The sequence below is a fragment of the Paralichthys olivaceus genome, chromosome 12 (assembly GCF_024713975.1).
Source record: "Paralichthys olivaceus isolate ysfri-2021 chromosome 12, ASM2471397v2, whole genome shotgun sequence".
In the NCBI taxonomy this organism is placed as follows: Eukaryota; Metazoa; Chordata; class Actinopteri; order Pleuronectiformes; family Paralichthyidae; genus Paralichthys; species Paralichthys olivaceus.
Genome location: NC_091104.1, coordinates 10408885 through 10426833, shown reverse-complemented (window position 1 = coordinate 10426833; position 17949 = coordinate 10408885). Strand labels below are relative to the sequence as shown.

Genomic DNA, 17949 nt, shown 5'->3' with positions numbered 1-17949 from the left:
GCCGGCGCAGCTCCGCCAGGGGGCAGCAGAGCCGAGCGGATCCTGCACGTGGACAAAATACACAGGTGAACCGTGAGTGTGTTTAAATGCAGGTGAAGGAATCGAACATCAGCTGATGGCGACGGAGGTGACACGAAAGTAAGATGGTGCAACTGCAGTTAAAGGGATGCTTCACCCCAAAAATGAAAAATTCACTCATTATCCACTCACCACAGTGGGGATGGAGGGGTGGGTGAAGTGTTTGAGTCCACAAAACTCTTATGGAGGCTCAGGGGTAAACAGGGTTGCAGCCAAAAACTAATACAATTGAAGTAAACGGTGACCAATTCAGAAAACGTAAATAAACAACAGAACAAATATATAAGAACGCCTCCATACTGCTCCTGTGGTTTCATCCGAGTGTCCGAATCAGAATCAGAAAAGCTTTTATTGCCGAGTAAGTTTACACATACATGGAATTTGCTTTGGTGTTGTTGGTGCATGTCAGACATCTCTAAATATAAGAAGCTAATAAAATCAAGGATTAAAATTTAACAATATAAATATAAAAATATATACACAGTATGTTTTTGAAGGTAAAAAGGAAAAAATAAGAAGAGCAGTACAGCTGAGTAAGTACAATGTGCAAGTGTTTACAGTATGCAGAGTATTTCCAATATAAGCCCCAACATTCAAATTTGACTTGACTCTAAGTCATTTTCAGGTCAAAACCCTGGTGGATTGAGTCGATTAAAGTGTTTTGTGGACTCAAACACTTCATCCCTCCCTCCATCGCCACAGTGGTGAGTGGATAATGAGTGAATTTTCATTTTTCGGTGAACTCATTTTACTTTAAATTGGAATTATTGTGTTGTTTGCCGTGTTGTTGATTAAATGAAGATGGAGGAAGAATTCAGATCTGCAGAGTTTAGTGTGGAATGATCAAGTGATCTGACTCATTCTAAGCTGATTGCTGCATTTAGATGGATGCACTTGTTTTGTTGCAACATATCAAAATGTTATAAACCATAAAAAAAAAGACATAAACAAAATCTGATAACATCAAGATAACTTGTTGTTTTACTCTCGTTCAATTCCAAGGGTCGCGCTATCTGCAAAGCCAATCTGAGGACAAACTCATAAAGTGTTTAACAATCTAATCACATCTGATCTCCAAAACTGAACATGAACAGTTTTGCTACATGGCTGGTTGTTAACATATTATTACATAACATTTTTATGAAACCCCTGGTGCCTGGTTACGTTTGTCATCACAGGAACTGTCTGCTGCTCAGTGAGGCCCTAGCACAGCTCTAAATCAGAGAGGAACCTATTTAAACATGATTTATATGAAATTGTATAATTACACATATATTGTTTCAATATTATTATTATTGTGCTTTGATCATAGACTGTATATAAAAGTGGATGTAGCTTCAGCCTATGCTGAAGTGCTCATCCAAATCCAATACAATTGAAGTAAATGGTGACCAATTTCTCAAACTGTAAAAAACTTAAAATGCCTCCACACTGTTCCTGTGGTGTCAATTAAGTGTTCTTAAATCCCGACATTCAAATTTGACTCTAAACAGTTTCATTTACACTTTGTTTTTAGCCTTAAAGTCGTCTGTGCTTCACACATGAACGTGTTGGGGCTTACCGACACTTGGATGACACATCGCAAGCAGTATGGAGGCATTTTAAGTTTCTTACTCTTGTGAACTATCCCTCTAAGGCTTGCTCTTCTGGAACAACAAACAAAGAGGCTGTTTGTTCCTTTGTTTGTTGTATGAATGTAAATCTAATCAACTTTAACATAGGTTCTTCCTTACTCTTGTTGACAGAGGATGTCACACCTTGTTAAGAACTATGAGACAAATTGTGATATGTGAATAAGGGCTATACAAATTAAATATAATTGATTGATTGATGAGTGGTTGATTGATGGATTGATTGGTTGGTTGATTGATTGATTGATTAAGTTGTTGATTGATGGATTAATTGATTGATTGATTGATTGATTGAGAAGTTGATTAAATGATTGATTGGTTGGTTGATTGAGTGGTTGATTGATTGATTGATTGATTAAGTTGTTGATTGATGGATTAATTGATTGATTGATTGATTGACGTTTGCTCTGAGTCTAGCGCTGATTTCTGACCTCTCAACCTCCGGGGAGTGTAAACACGCCCACCTACTGACCACACCCTTAGCTTCATCATCTGGTAAATTCATAATGTGTAAATGAAAAGCAGTGGTGCACATGTCCAAATTATATTTCAGAGAAGTAATGAGTTGTAATATTAGCACAATCTTTAACACTGTGTTCTAATCTGCAGCACATGAAGAGACATCGGAACAGAATGAGCTGCTACAGGAACTGTGATTAATAATGGCTCCTGGCCTCCAGGCTTTGGACTTTACTCTTAAAGTAAAAGTGAACTTCAGGTTTGACAGTTCAACCTTAAGAATCAGAATCAACCTTAAGCATGATGAACTCAAAGCTAATTAGAACAAACCAACAGTAAAAGTGTAAAATGCATCTCCAGCGACTAATAATGTCAGAAAAAGAGTAAATGTCAGAGAACTGAACTTTTAAAATACAGTCTATGGTTTAAATTCAGGCTCTGGCCTCTGGCTGAGAGCAAACAGGCCCCCCGTGACCCCCCAGGAGGTGCCTGTGGCAGCACGCAGGTAATAGAACAGAGCCGGCCCTGCATCTCTGTCCTTCTTCCGTGTGCGCTGGTGTAACTAAGAGAACCTCTTCAAGTCCCTCCAAAGAAAACCTGCTCATCGCCACGAGATACCGGCCCCTGCCTGCTTTCAGCCACAGAGTGCGTGCACTGTTCATTTTATAAATATTAATGTTGCATATTGATATTGTTAAATTGAGATTGATTTACAGATTGATTATTGGTCCCTGATACCAGGGAGTTACATTGTTTTTCAATTAGGATCATACATTGGATACATTTAAAACAGAAAACCTATAGAAACTACTTCACATTGGATACAAGTTTTAAAAGCACGGTCTCATGTTGGTCAGTTTACAAACATGAGAATATTCTTTAGATCTAGTGGATGAACTGCAGGTGACTCAGCCTCACACTGACAAACAATTCATAGATACGTAGAGGGAGGAATGACCTGTAATCTGCTCGATTGCTATCCAGATAAACTGATAAAGGGAAGATATGACTGAGAATAAAAGAGTGTGCACGAAGAGTGGTTTTCCTCATCCTACCCTCTCAGGAACACACTCTCTCTTCTCCACACTCTACACAGGCACTTTTACAGTCGGTGAGAGTGGAAGAGAAGAGGAGGACGCGGCACAAACCCCCTCAGTGCGGAAGGTGCTGAATATTCTGCTTACATCATGACGACGAGATGTGCGCTCCTGATCCTGGCAGCCCTTGTTGGATCCTGGGCTCAGTTTACAGGTAAAGAACAGGCAATAATTGTACACATTTAAAGTTATGTTTACATATTGAATGAACTGAATTACACGTTGCAGATTGGAGGAATCTGAATTTTTTGAAGTTTTCACCATACATTTCTTTGGGGTTGTTTGGGGAGAAAGATAAAACACAGCCACTTTCTCTTTTTATGTAGGGTTGTTGTGGTCATGTTCACATATTGTAAGTTATTCTGCATCACGAGTTAGACGAGTTTACACAGTAATCATTGCAGAAGCTGTCTAACTCATGCATTTCAGAGTTTGAGCTTAGGGTAACCTTTGATTTTAGCATTTATAAGCAGTATAATATAATTGTATGTTCATTAGTGCACAGAATTGATTAGCAATTGTAACGTATTATTTCAAGACATACATTATATAACAATGTGTGCTTCACTATATTAGAATTCAATATCTGCTAATAAAACAGTTTCCACTTATGGGTGGATGAGTTGTAGTTGTTTCCAACTATAAGCACTCAAAATGGCATTTTAATGTGTAATCAGCAGATCATTAAATGTTTATATACTGCTTATAAACGTTAAACAGTGACCTAAAGTGTTACCTGTGTAAGATACATGTGTTTTCTGATGGTGTGCACAGTGGTGTGCACAATCTTCCAGCCTGAGACCTGCAACAAAATATGAAGGACAAATATTATCTTTCAATAATGCACGGAGAGTAAACAGAATTCTCTGCAATTTCTACAAAACATTAAACTTTGTTCTGAGAGGGTTAATGTGCACCTGATGTGACGGGGACTGAGACAGTTCGTCCGCTTCCTTCAACAAACTCCTGCAACACAAACACTCGCACGAAAGTTAAAGTTTGTCTCCGCTACGTATAAATGTGCAGAAAGGACTTTGGGCATCAAATGCAAAAAGACTAAACCACACAGAAAGTTTATTACACCACAGTTTATTACGCAGGATTATGATACAAGCAATGAGTGGCTGTAATGTCAGGTAATTCTCATCAAATCAGTTATAACCTTGAAGCAAAGTAAAGAAACGTGATCCCAGGCGTGGTTCAACAAAGGAAATGAGTTGTGTGCAATAAAGTTAATCATTTTATTCACTACATCATTATTTTAAGAAGAGTGCAAGATGAGAAGAGGGAATTTTTACTGCATGACCTTTGGGTATTACATTTTTCACTGTATTTGTTTCCTATGTCACATGTAGATGCTGTTTACCTTGCTGGAGAAAATGACCAGCCAACGAAAAAGTCAAACACAGAGATGGTACGGTGCTGTCCGTCATGTTTTAGTGTTATCTGCTTTTCACACACACTGACTAATAGTCTGAGTTTTCATATTTATGTCACAGGCAGAAAGTTACATGTCAGTACTTTGCTCACCAACTCCTGGACCCTCGTCTCCATCCTCCTCAGGTTGGTGTTTTCTTTTGATTGATTTCTGTGACAGCACATCACGATCAGTTCCCTCAATTCAAGCCAAATTATCTAAATTCATTTTGCAGTGTTGTTCCCTAACTTTGCTTTAATTCACTTGTTTTCTCACCGTCAGTCGACGCTCTCAGACCTGCCGATATCTCAGCTGTTTACACGTTGGGCGTGCCGCTGTTTCACAGGTAAGAGCTGAGAGCAGACACATCAATAAACTTTTTTAAGAGATATTTTAATTGTGTATCTAAAGATGTGTATGTCTTCATAATTAGGCACGAGGCATCCATCCTGGTCAGTAGAATAACTGGTAAGTCCCACTGCGCTCTCTCACCACTGAGTATTTGTACAAACTAGTGGAAAAACAAAAGTACATAATCATCTAAAATAACAAGAGGACTCAACAAAGTATTTTACCATTTTTACAATGACAGGTACATGGATATAAATAAATAAATGAATAAGTACATGTTAGTGTCCTGGTCTTGGATTTTGTGTCAGTTAACCACAATAATCCTTCTCTGTCACTCATTAACCTTTGAGTGGATTTGAGCTAAAAGTCAAGAGCGTGTCACAGAAAGCTCCAGATACAGAGCACACTTTGATGAACAAGCAAGGGAACAATAATCTGACAGTTTAGTCGAGTTTATCGTTCAGGATAAGACCAGGGCTGTAAACGCGGGTGATGAACTGATGAAAGTATTTTACCTCACACTGTACATATCACACTGTACATAATCCTCAGTCTGAATGTACTGTAAGGGATGAAACACACCGTAGCTTTACTTTACAACTGTCTGTGACTTTTATAGAGTTGCTCTCCATGTTTACCCCTGAAATGATCCCTCATCACGTGGGTCAGGACTCATTGCAACCCAGGTAATAGACACATCCCACACAGATGAACGGTCACACATCTTAATGCTGTTTATTATATGAGAGTGTTTGTGTTGCAGGAGTTTGTTGAAGGAAGCGGAAGAACTGTCTCAGTCCCTGTCACATCAGGTGCACATTAACTCTCTCAGAACAAAGTTTAATGTTTTGTAGACATTACAGAGAATTCTGTTTACTCTCCTTAAATATTAGAATAAAACAATATGAATAAATTATACTTGGACCAGATTCTGTATTTGGGAGGACAAGCAACATTAACAAGACTCTTATATTTAAAACTTGTATTTCTTCTATTCGAGATGAACTAACACCAGTATGTCTGTCCTTATTTTGGCCAAACCAGACTTCCTCCATACACATGCATGTAGTAGCAATCCTCTTAAGTCTCAGCTAGAACCTGGATAATTATTAATATGCATCTAAAACTGTTTCTTTATCATCTTTAAACAAATTAAAGTTCATGGTGACAGAAAACCAGTTCCATGGTAATTGTAATGAACAGTATATTCTGTTTGACAAATTAATCTTTAGACATTTATCAACGTCTGACAGTGGATAGAGTTTGCTCACTTTTGCTCTTTTTAAACATCTTATACATTATTGAAATATAATATTTGTCCTTCATATTTTGTTGCAGGTCTCAGGCTGGAAGTTTGTTCTGCTGTTTGTCTCGGCAGATTCCTTGTGTGCCTGCTCACCACATGTAAGATTCCTTCTTTCATACAAAATCATGTTATTTGACCTAATGCAGTATGGCGAATGGATGTATAGATGGACGATAACATGATGCGACTGTTCTTTCTTGCCTCAGGTTGCTGCGGATGTTGAAGCTGTTGTTCGGGATGTGGAGGCAGCTCTGCGGAACTTGCAAGAAAAGGTATGGTAGCGTTTTGTTTACCAGAATTTTGCTGTGAATAAATAACTAACATGCTTGGTGCATGTTTACAGCTGCATCATGCATTAATCCATGTCACAGTGTGGAGCACGTATCACCAGCAGGACAAGTAAGAAATAACTTTTATTTTGAAATAAAAAGAAATGATCTGTATCTATAGAGTAATGATCTTGCTCTTTGTAAAAGATGTCAGATGTGTTTTTCCCTTTTTGTGTTGCAGTTGTGACTGTTTGAAAGATGAAAGCATAAACCAAAGGCTACAGAAAGCAATTCTTCTAAAAACGCTGCAGGTAGAAACTTTTGCTTCTGGCTCATGTTCAAGTCTTGTATAGTATTTTCAGTTTTTTGATTTAAATAATATCTTTTTCTTATTGTCTTAGATTGTTGTATTCTCTGGTTTTGTATTTGTTCTTTCTGTGAAGCACTTTATAATGACTGCTTTGAAAGGTGCCATATAAATAAAGTTATCATAACAATTATGAATTATCCGCCTTATGTGTATTCAGGATTCTCTAAGTGGTGTTTTTGAAAATCCAAGGTGGCACAGCAACAGGTCAGACTTCTCTGTCATGCAACAGTCTGCCCCAGTCATCCTCGAACCCCGCTCAGATTCTGTAAGTAAAGGAAATATATTTCAAGATGCCATAACAATAAGATAACTATATGGTAAACAAAGCTTCCCTTGAAATGGCTCATGTGTAACGAGCACATGTCTTGTGTTTCTTTGCAGGACAACATGGGCTCTGACATAAACCAACTTGCTATTCAGCTTTGGACAAACATGGTAAATTCCTAAAATCCAAAGTAACGAATGGCAAATTAAAACGTGCAGAATGACAAAGCAGAATGTTGAAAATCTTCGACGTTGATCTTTACTTTGATCTGACAGCGACATCGACCCTGCGTCTGAGTTGTAAAATGAAACAAGTCTCTATGATCCCTCCCAACAAAAGTGCGATGGAACAATTACTACAGTAAACGCTTGTTGCTCTGACCTGGGAGTAGATAAGAGATGTAAAGATTAACTTGGTGGGATTATCTAAATGATGTCTTTCTCCGTTCATTGTTCACTGAGCATTATAAACACGAGTTGTGTAATCAGCACTATTAGGCGCTCTGTGGTTATTGGCTAAACAGGATGGCCCCACCTGAACCTAAAAGTCTTAACCAATCGTCACGTTTCCTCCTCCAGCTGCAGCCAATGACCAAAGGTGTCATCGCTATTCCTTGCCCCACCCAGGTAAGGCCCGCCATTGCTAAACACTGTTTTCAGTCAGCTGTTACTGTGGTTTGTTTCCAGCCTTTGATCCAAAACGTGTCCTAAAGAAACTTATAAATAATAATAAAATAAGATTCAAGAACTATTGTCTCACTTTCTTTTCCACTCTCGTCTCAGGAACGACCTTTCCTGAGGACACAGACCAATTCCCGCTCTGACAGAGTAACGACACTCAACAACAAAGCCTCCTCACTAACAGACCCTAGAAGTCTTGAAATTCAGCGGCAGCTCTACAGCAGCAAGACGGCAAACTGCTCTCAGGTTATGGGGACAGAGATACCCTGCACAGACCGCAGTCCATCTCCCACCACACCAACTTCAGGTAGAGAATATCTTTTGCTCTTATTCTTTATTCTGCTGATTCATGTATATGGAAATATATAATATATACTTATATATTTACTTCCTGTGCAGTGCATGAACTCAGACCTGGAGATATCAAGGTGGTGGCAGCGGTGGGTGATTCTATTACAGTGAGTATTTTCATTCTCCTAATAATAAAAGGCGTACAAACATGGATGGATAGATGGATGGATGGATGATAGATAGATAGATAGATAGGTTTTTTTCATGCTCTCAGTATGTGACCTCTCTCTGCAGGCAGCCAATGGTGTGGGAGCAAAGGTAGACAACCTTCTGTTAGTGATTAATGAGTACAGGGGGCTGTCCTGGAGGTAAGATAATGTAAAGTTCACCCGGGTCACATTTTTAACAGTGTGGGAATTCATTTGGTGATTCTGTGACGTAAAAAAACTGTTTCTGCATCTTTCAGCATCGGTGGGGATGAAAACATCACCACGGTAACAACTCTGCCAAGTACGTTTCACTTATTTTCTGTAATTTTACCAAATTAAATGGAATAAAAAAATTACATTTGACTTATTTTTATACAACCATGAGCCAACTGCGGCACTAAGCTTGTCTGTGTTTGTGGTTTTGCAGATATCCTGAGGGAGTTTAACCCCTCACTGACCGGCTTCTCAGAGGGAATAGGTAAACAGTACAATCCCAAGGCCTTCCTCAACCAGGCTGTGGCGGGAGGGAAGAGCAGGTCGGTCACTTTTCTTTTAATCCTGTCAAGTAAAACCTGACCAGAACTTATAATGAGCACATCAGAAGAATGAATACACACTTTTCTCATCCTGTTCTCAGTAATATGGTGCAACAGGTGAACATCTTGGTGGACAAAATGAAAAACGATTCGGTAAGGCTGTGGTGAACGACAGTTGAACCTTGGGTGAACTTTGTCTCAGTTTTATTTTCATGATTGCTAATTGTACCTATTATCTTTACAGCGCATTGATTTCATTAATGACTGGAAAGTGATCACTATGTTTATTGGAGGCAATGACATATGTGACTTCTGCTTAAACAGTGTAAGCACTCTTATATTTTATCAAGACTGTTGTCATACTTTAATTTTCTTTTCCTAATTTATATATGATTGTTGAATTAAATTAAATTTATCACAGAGGACAAAAATGTTGATCCACAATCTGTTGACATTTCAACAATTTTTATTTTAATCATCCAAAACATTAAGTGCAATTAGTTTTGGGCTTTTATCATTATTCATTAATTTGACATTTTTATTCATCTCCACACTGTGTCAGATGTGATGCATTGCTCGTATTGATCTACCACCTTACTCAAATGATTCATTCATTATCACAATAGTTGTTGACTGATTTGGGATTAATTTGGAATCAATAATAAATTCACAGTTTGTGCTTCTCTCCACAGGTTTATTTCTCGCCCAGGAATGTGGCCAATCGTATCCGCCAGGCTCTGGACATCCTGCACAGTGAAGTATATGTTTTCACCATCTTACTCTCACAGGAGCATTTCAGTATCATAAACTACAGACAGACTATGAACTTTATGTTTCGTTCTTACCCAGGTGCCCCGTGCCATTGTTAACCTGGTGGAGCTCTTACACATTGTGCCGCTGCGTGATCTGAACAGTGATAAGTCTCTGGGCTGTCCCACCTGGTTTGTAGGGTTAGTGAGTTTTGGTTTTGTAAGACACAGTTTGATCAAAAATAAAACATGAGCAACTCATCACTGAACAGTTTTGATGTTTGTGTTTCAGTTATATTTGTCCCTGTATAATGAAACCTAAAGAAGGGTCCGCTGCACTGCAGAAGGCCAATGACTTCAGTAGGGAATATCAGGTATTTCTATAGTGACAAAACAAATATTGATTAAAAAAAGAAAAATGTGTCAAGACAAGCTGAGAAAAGCAGCTCACAGTGCTGATATGCAGCTTTCACACTGCATCTCATTCATATTTGCTGACTGAAAACACTGAATGAATTAGATTTTTAAAACTTCAGTGATTTGCTGGACAGACTTTGAATTAAACAAAGTTCTCAAACAAGTAATTAAGTGGGATAAAGTGATTTTAGATTTAATGAGACTATACAGTTTGTAAATTTTTTCTTTTATCATTGGATTTTGCTTCTGAACTTGATCAATCATCATCAGATGAGCAACGTTTGTGCTGCAAAAGGAGAAACACTGCATATATATGTGACAAGAAAATAATTAACTTAGAATAATAAACTGAATGTATCTAGAAAAGAGAAATGCAGAAACTGGAAATTAGAAAAGGCAGCAATTGAAACAAGAGATAGATAATCAGCTCAAAAAGCAATAGAGAATGAATTAAATTTACATCTTTTTTAATCAAAAAATTACATTCAAAAGACACTAAGGATGTTGCTTATCTGATCTTAATTGCTAAACCGTTCACAGTCACCGGCTTGACGTAGTTTCGAGCAGGTCAGACTTTGAATAAAGCAGAAAAACAAGGTGGAATAAAATCATTTACATGTAAATAAAGAAACAAAAATGTTGTTTTGTCTGTGTTTCCTTGCAGCGTGTCATGAGAGAGCTGGTTGACACTGGTCGCTACGACACACACAACAACTTCACCGTGGTCCTGCAGCCCATGCTGAGAGAGACAACCATCCCCACTTTAGAGGTAAAAGCTGACAAACTTGAAACATGATATAGAATTGTGTTTTCATTCATTTTAGTATGTTTAAAAATCTCATCCCTTCTTTTTTTTTTAAAGGATGGCAGTCCTGATCGCTCTTATTTCGCCCCCGACTGTTTTCACCTGAGCCAGAAAGCTCACACTGTCATGGCTCGAGCTCTCTGGAACAACATGGTGTGACTTACTTCACAAAAAGACATTTCTTACTTTGCATTTTGAATTCTGTTTCTTCTCCCTGATTCAAAATAAATCTCCCACTTTTATTATCCCTCAGTTAGAGCCAGTGGGAAACAAGACTTCTTCACATGACTTTAAAGACTGCATCGATTTGAAGTGTCCCTCTGAGGTAACGTGGCTTTCAGCAGCATTTGATCAGAAACAACACAATATGTGTATCTAATGGATTTTATGTATACACATTCTTATGTTTATAATTTCTTCATTAGACCAGCCCATTCTTCAGGACCGCAGTCAACAGCAACTACACCTTCCCAGGTCCTCCACCCACTCCTCCTCCTGTTAATGTAAGTCATAAAGGAATTTTTGACTGTCCTCACACATTGCATCAGTACAGTAGGAGAATAGAGTCCACACGTTCTCTCTTCTCTGTCCAAGCAATACCCAAGGTCAGGTTTAAGATAAAAGGACAACTATATCTAATTCAGATGCCCCAGACAGAGCGGCAACAACTCCAATTCTTTTGTGTGTAACACCAGTGGGAAGACACAACGTGATTTAGGAATGCATGCTTTAGGCTTAACTGTCCGATTGGATGCGAACCCCTACGTGTAACATCGAGAGTGACAGCAGAAGCCTTTCTAACCATCTTGTTCTAGACTCGGGGGTGACACTTGCTCATGTTACTCTGTTAGCGTTTGTATATTGTTCCAGCTTCTTGTCTCTTTGATGAGTCAAGTCAACATTAAACTCTTTTGCATAAGACGTCAGCTGCTGCCTGAGTTCTCCTCTCACCAGCTTCCAGAAAACTTCCACCATAATAACCATGGAGCTGGTGCACGATGGCAAGCAATACATTACCACTACAAATGCCTAAAACACGTCTCTGTCGTTCTGTAGAACTGGGGAAGTGACTTCTCCTGTGTCGACACGGCTCCGTCCAACTCTGTGCCCTCTTCAGGTAAAGTCACATGATGTCACTCAGCCGTGACAGGAAGTGAGAGACAAGGGTTTGATGCAGCGTGTGCTCACGTTGATGCTCTGTTAGTTCACAGGGTACGGCCAGCAGACGTCAAGGTGGTGGCCGCTCTGGGCGACTCTCTAACGGTGAGATCCCGCTACTTTTATTCCCCCTTTCACTTGTCTTCCATTGCACTTTCACCAGCGATCCATCAATCAATGCAGATCTTTTATAAGCATCTTTGTTTTCTTTTGCTTTGGCTTTTATTACATCCTTACCGTCACATGCAGAATTCAATTCAAAATTCTCAATCTCACAAATCGATCGCTGCACCATCAGGCCCCTGCACACCTAACTGATTCACTCCACCCTTATTCGTCCGCTCACTCTCTCAGGTCCAGTAATTTAAATGTATTACAGATCCCATGCACCCGTCTAAAGACTTGTGATCAAATTTTGAGGCTGTAGCATCTAAGATGTTGAATCCATAGTCATGCTGAAGAATCATTAAAAAACACTTGAAAAGGCACCATGTGCACCAAGTTAGTCTCTGATGCACATTACTGTGTTTTCATGTGTCTGTTTTGTGTGTTTGCATTTTTTATGAGCTTATGCAACTTACTTTTATCGCTATAGTCTATTTTTTATTCTCTGAGGATTATTTTGCAACTAATACAAACATAATTTCTTGTTGTGCCTTTTAAGTTGTGTGCATCGTGCTGTGCACATTATTTCTACAAAACACAACTTGTCATATAAAGCCGGTGGAGATGGATCAATGCTGGATCAATTATATCACTTGATTAATCATGTAAATGTATAAGCAGAGAGTGCATTATCAATTTAATGAGTCAGAGGGAGAAACAGTAGGAAAGCAATTAAAGGATGATGATGAAAATTATGTCTGCATCTCTTTTGTAGACTGGTTTTGGTGCAAAGGCAAAGAATCTGATGCAGCTCAAAACTGAGTACAAAGGAGTTTCATGGAGGTGAGAGACTGTGCAACAGCAAAATCATGTGCATTTCATCATGCACATTTTTTATTCATTATTTGTTTTCCATTAACAAGCATTGGAGGAGACGACACTCTTGAGACTGTCACAACATTACCCAGTAAGTCTCCTTGGTTTCTATAGCACCTTTATTAAAGTGTAATGCACAGTAGCACCACAAGATGACAGAGGTGGACTGGAACACAGCTAGCATTGTTATTCACTCTTCTTATTTTTAATTTGCATCAGATATTCTAAAGAAGTTCAATCCTCAAATCAAGGGAATGTCAATGGGAGAAAATGGCAAACAGACTGGCTTCAATGTGGCCGTATCAGGGGCAAAAATATCGTGAGTGTATTGATTTGTTATCAGGTTCAAATTGTTCCCTCTCAAATGTTTTGTGCGCTCGTGACTGTCTATGATTCTCTACAGAGGAGTCCCAGGGCAGGTCCGAAATCTGGTTGATCTTCTGAAAAAGGATTCTGTGAGTTTAACATTTTCTAACGCATGCACTGGTTTCACGTTAAAGAAATGCACAAGAGAAACAAGTGAATAATCTTTGTTCCCTCTCTGTCTCTGCGATTCTCTCTCCATCCATTTAATGCAAACAGTCAGTGGATTTCAACAATGACTGGAAGCTGGTGACCCTCTTCATCGGAGGCAATGACCTGTGTCAGTACTGCCACGACCCGGTGAGCTGCTTTAAGAAGTCGTCACAGGAAATGCAGGACGAGCCGATGGACGCAGGGGCGTTTTTGTCAGAGCTGTCTCTCCCCCCCTCAGTGGTTAAACGTGTCCTGTGTGGAGCTGTCTCATGATATCACTCTCCAAAACGTAGCCCGAGCACCGGAGCAGAACAATCAAGCTTTTTTTGAGCAGCCCTCCCCCTAATTGTTTTATCGTGTCAGAGTGAGATGAGAGCAGACGTGGTTTCTCCTCAATGAGCACATTCTGTCACTTCACACAAAACAGCCCCCTCCTCCAGCTCAGGCCTCTGTCTGAATTAAACAAGCACACGAGGCCACAGTGGCGGGCCTTGTTCTCTGAGAGGCATAAACAACACTGAAGTCAACCCAGACTCTCTTCATCCTGTCTCCCTCCCTCCGTCTCTCTCTCTCTCTCTCTCTCTCTCCCTCGCTCCCATTCTCTTTTCTCGTCTTGCCTCCATTTCCTTTCTCTCCATTTCTGATGGGGATTTCTCTCTCTTTAATGTTTGGGATTTGCAACAAAATATCAAGCAGAGCACCAATTTACGACTAAGAGCTCTGAGATTGTGATAGTGACAGCTCATAGAGAACATGCAACAGCCACACAGAAAAGCCCCTGTCTGAACAGGGATTCGAACTGGAAACCATCTTACTGTGGGGTGACAGCGCTGTACCGCCCCACCCTGCCACCCTGTATATCGCAGGCATGAGTAGTTTTATGTGTACATGTATTGACTGTGATTTGATAAATGTGCATTGTGTGTCTCAAACCTACAGGCCTCTCTGTCGCCTCAGAACTACAGCCACCACATGATGACAAGCTTGGACATTTTGTACAAAGAGGTAAATCGGATTGTGCCATAAATACCACCAGAGATCCTACACTGAAAAAAGGCAGTGTTAACTTTAACATTGATGCCCAAAAAGGATCAATTGAATTGAATTCTTTGAAACAGTGTAAAAGTCGTATCGTTCTTTCTTTTGTCCGAAGGTTCCCAGGACTATAGTCAATGTCATGGAGATCTTGGAACTCAAAGGCCTTCGCAGAGTCAAAAGGGACAGTCTTGGGTGCAACTATATACAACCGTACGCTTGTCGATCCACTCATGCCAAATCAATTGCACATTGAACCAAATACTCTGTGTCTGAGGCAGATGTCTAAATATTGATGTCATAACTTGTCACAACAGGAATATGTAATAATATGATGCTCAATAAAGGACTAGGTCTTCCACAGATATCATAATATACAGTTGATTGCATCAGAAGCAGTGATTATTAAGCTTTTTATTGATCTTGATCTCCACTTCTCCTCCTCAGGATGGCATGCCCATGCTTCTTGCAAACAGAAGAGGATTCTCTAGAGCTTGCTGAAGTCCAACGGATCAATCGGGAAATTCAGGTGAGCTGACGAGAACGACGAGGACTGATTTTCTTTTCTCTCTGACAATCTGAGGAGACATCATTATGTTGCTTGTTGCAACGTCAGTATTTGTGTTTTTCCTTCCAGATGGAGACGGAAAAGGTGGTGTACGGAGGCCGCTATGAGGGCAGAGAGGACTTTGCTGTGGTTGTTCAGCCCTTTTTTCAAAACTCTATCATTCCTTTGAATGCTGTAAGTTACTTGTCTCCTTCCTTAATGTAAGGACTATTTTAGATTTAGGAGAGTAAATAAGTCTTTTTGCTGCAAACACTGATTCTGTATTTTTTCCTCTCCAGGATGGCAGAGTTGATAACACCTACTTCTCTGAGGACTGTTTCCATTTCAGTGAACAGGGACATGCTGGCATGGCTGCAGCTCTATGGAATAACATGGTGAGTGTGGCCACATGGACAGTAAAGTAATCGAGTTGGACAGAGGAAGGCTTTGGACGAAGTCAGTTTAAATTACAACCTCTCCCTGCACTTAGGTCACGATCTGAACTGAAACATTTCTGTTTCCCCACTATAGTTGGAGCCAGTGGGTAAAAAACAGACATACAACGATTTCACAAATGCCAGAAATAACCTCAAATGCCCCACTAAGGTAAGAAAGCTGCTGTTGACCCACTTGTGATTGATTTGACAATCCATGGAAGTGGAAGTGTATGATTCACTTGTGTTTTTCAGGAGCATCCATACATCTTCACAAAGGAGAACAGCTTCTCTAGTCCAACCATCCCTCCAGCTCCCACATCCGACAGCTCCACGACGCTCAGCAAGCCCCTGCCCCTCAACCCTGACTGCTCGAACAGCGTGGCCATTTGGCTTGCAGCCGTCCTTGCCGTTGTTGGCCTTCTGATTGGCTGTGTTGCTACCTGGCTCTTTTTCTTCTGCAGAGACAAGGGAGGCAGGAAGAGGATGGAGGAGGAAATGAGGTGCACTGGGCTTTAAAGAGTCAAAAGAGGAGAAATGACAGAGCGTCATTTACGATGGAAGTAGAAAGGACATTGTTGGCGGTGATAGGATAGGCCTGTCTGCTCTGTCTATACAAGTTAATTATTGTCCTTGAACCACAGCAAACATTACTGGCTCAGAGGTGGAAAAATGTCAGTGAGACATGTAAGCATCTGTTTTAGTTTGGGGTTTCCTGTTTCAGTTCAGTTTTATTTAAGTCAATTCCTCAGTTCTGTTTTTGTCGAGTTGTCTGTTCAGTCTCTTTCAGCTTCAAGATCCTGATCCAGATTTGTTGCTTTGTTTGTTTCCTATGGTTTTTTTTTAATTGGACCTGCCTCTTGCCTCGCTCCTGCATTTAAGTCCACATTCTCTCCACTACCGTGAAATTAGCATATTTTGTCCTTGTGAAGGATGCTTATGGCAAATTGAGTGTACTAATGTAGAGATTTTCAGGCTTATCAACCACTCAAAGCTCTTTACAAGTCACATTCACCCATACACACACATTCATTCAGCACTTCTTCTACCACACAGGGCAAGCATCATGGGCAATTTTGGGTTCAATATCTTGCACATTGCAATGCAGGAGCTGGGAATCAAACCACGGACCTTCTTATTAGTGGACGACCCTCTCTACCTTGTGAGCATAGCTGCCCCGATGGTTCCCTTCACTTTTTTTACTTCACTGTTGTATCAAGCTTTATCAAGGCAAATATAAATGTTGTAGTTGGTCCAACTGAAAACAACTGAGGATGTCGCCTGTCTGACCAGTCAACCATCACCATCAAAACCTTTAATGGTGTTTATTTTAGATAGACATTAAATCCAGAATGTCACCCCATCATAAATGACACAAAGCACCCACGCTTGAGTGACTGGGCTCCGAGCACAGCACACATCAGCCTGCATTTATTAGCTTTATCAGTGATGTAACCTGCTGATAAAACATAAAAGGGGCTTGATTTATGACCTCCATAAAGTGACTAAAGCCACTGTCTGCTTCTGTTAAACATACAGTATTGGGCTGTACATTTACTTAAGTGTTCTACTTATGTAAAGTTTTGGAGTGTACTCATGTACTGTTATTCTTACTTTCCCTAAAGTTCACCATCACTTTAAAAATAAAATCTGCTGGTACAGATTAAACAAAAATTTCATTGTCCACTTTATTAGGTACATCTGTACAATCTGCTACAATATAATACAACCTTGTAAACTTTAATGATTCCTGATGATCAGGGTTTTATTAGACGCTGTCAGAGAGGTGTTCATTCAGTTATATGTTTCCCATTGATGGTGTTGTACTGGACTTAATTATGTTAACAGAGGTTTCTAAAATTGAGGTATGTAGCTAAAAAATGTAGAAACATTTCTCAATGTAGTGTATCTCAGTGCAAAAACACCTTTGCTTGTGATCATATAATAAGAATACTATTGTTTCTGACAATCTCAACAAAGTCTGTCTATGGTAAATTAATGTTGTAGAAAATGGGCAGAGCAGTTTCAACAGATTGTGTATGTGTGTGTAATTACTCGTATGAAGGAGGAAAATATATTTCTTTATTTTAATATTCCTTACACTTAAGTATTGCATGTTACTTATTACTTCATATTATACTGCACATTTCCCAGATGTGGGACTAATAAAGGAGTATCTTATCTTATCTTATCATATTAGTTTTGATTCCAACTTATTAAACTTTTGATTATTTAAAATTTTGATTTTAAAGGACCAGTTCATTGTTTGGGTGAACTATCCCTTTAATTGATACTGACTCGTGCTGATAAAGGTAAAGATGTGAATATTCCTGAATATCAGTGCAGAT

General features: G+C 39.5%; 1 protein-coding gene across 2 annotated transcripts; it reads left to right on the top strand.

Moving 5' to 3' along the window:
• Positions 1–2677: 2677 nt before the first annotated feature.
• LOC109636333 (phospholipase B1, membrane-associated) lies at positions 2678–17792 on the top strand. 2 transcript variants are annotated; one of them, XM_020097972.2, is made up of 43 exons: positions 2678–2813; positions 3265–3419; positions 4621–4679; positions 4765–4828; positions 4965–5028; positions 5116–5150; positions 5653–5719; positions 5797–5845; positions 6372–6437; positions 6546–6611; positions 6683–6738; positions 6850–6919; positions 7136–7243; positions 7360–7413; positions 7822–7869; positions 8026–8230; positions 8323–8381; positions 8509–8582; positions 8681–8724; positions 8851–8959; positions 9061–9112; positions 9204–9284; positions 9652–9717; positions 9809–9909; positions 10001–10082; positions 10790–10894; positions 10988–11083; positions 11184–11255; positions 11356–11433; positions 11987–12047; positions 12135–12193; positions 12969–13036; positions 13117–13160; positions 13289–13388; positions 13473–13524; positions 13652–13732; positions 14525–14590; positions 14739–14833; positions 15068–15149; positions 15258–15362; positions 15467–15562; positions 15699–15773; positions 15857–17792. In XM_020097972.2, the coding sequence occupies exons 2-43, from the start codon at positions 3356–3358 to the stop codon at positions 16118–16120; spliced, it is 3342 nt and encodes a 1113-aa protein (XP_019953531.2). In that variant the 5' UTR covers positions 2678–2813; positions 3265–3355; the 3' UTR covers positions 16121–17792. The 2 variants fall into 2 exon arrangements, with proteins under 2 accessions (XP_019953531.2, XP_069391209.1); XM_069535108.1 differs by lacking the exon at positions 2678–2813 and having other exon boundaries at positions 3190–3419.
• Positions 17793–17949: the final 157 nt, after the last annotated feature.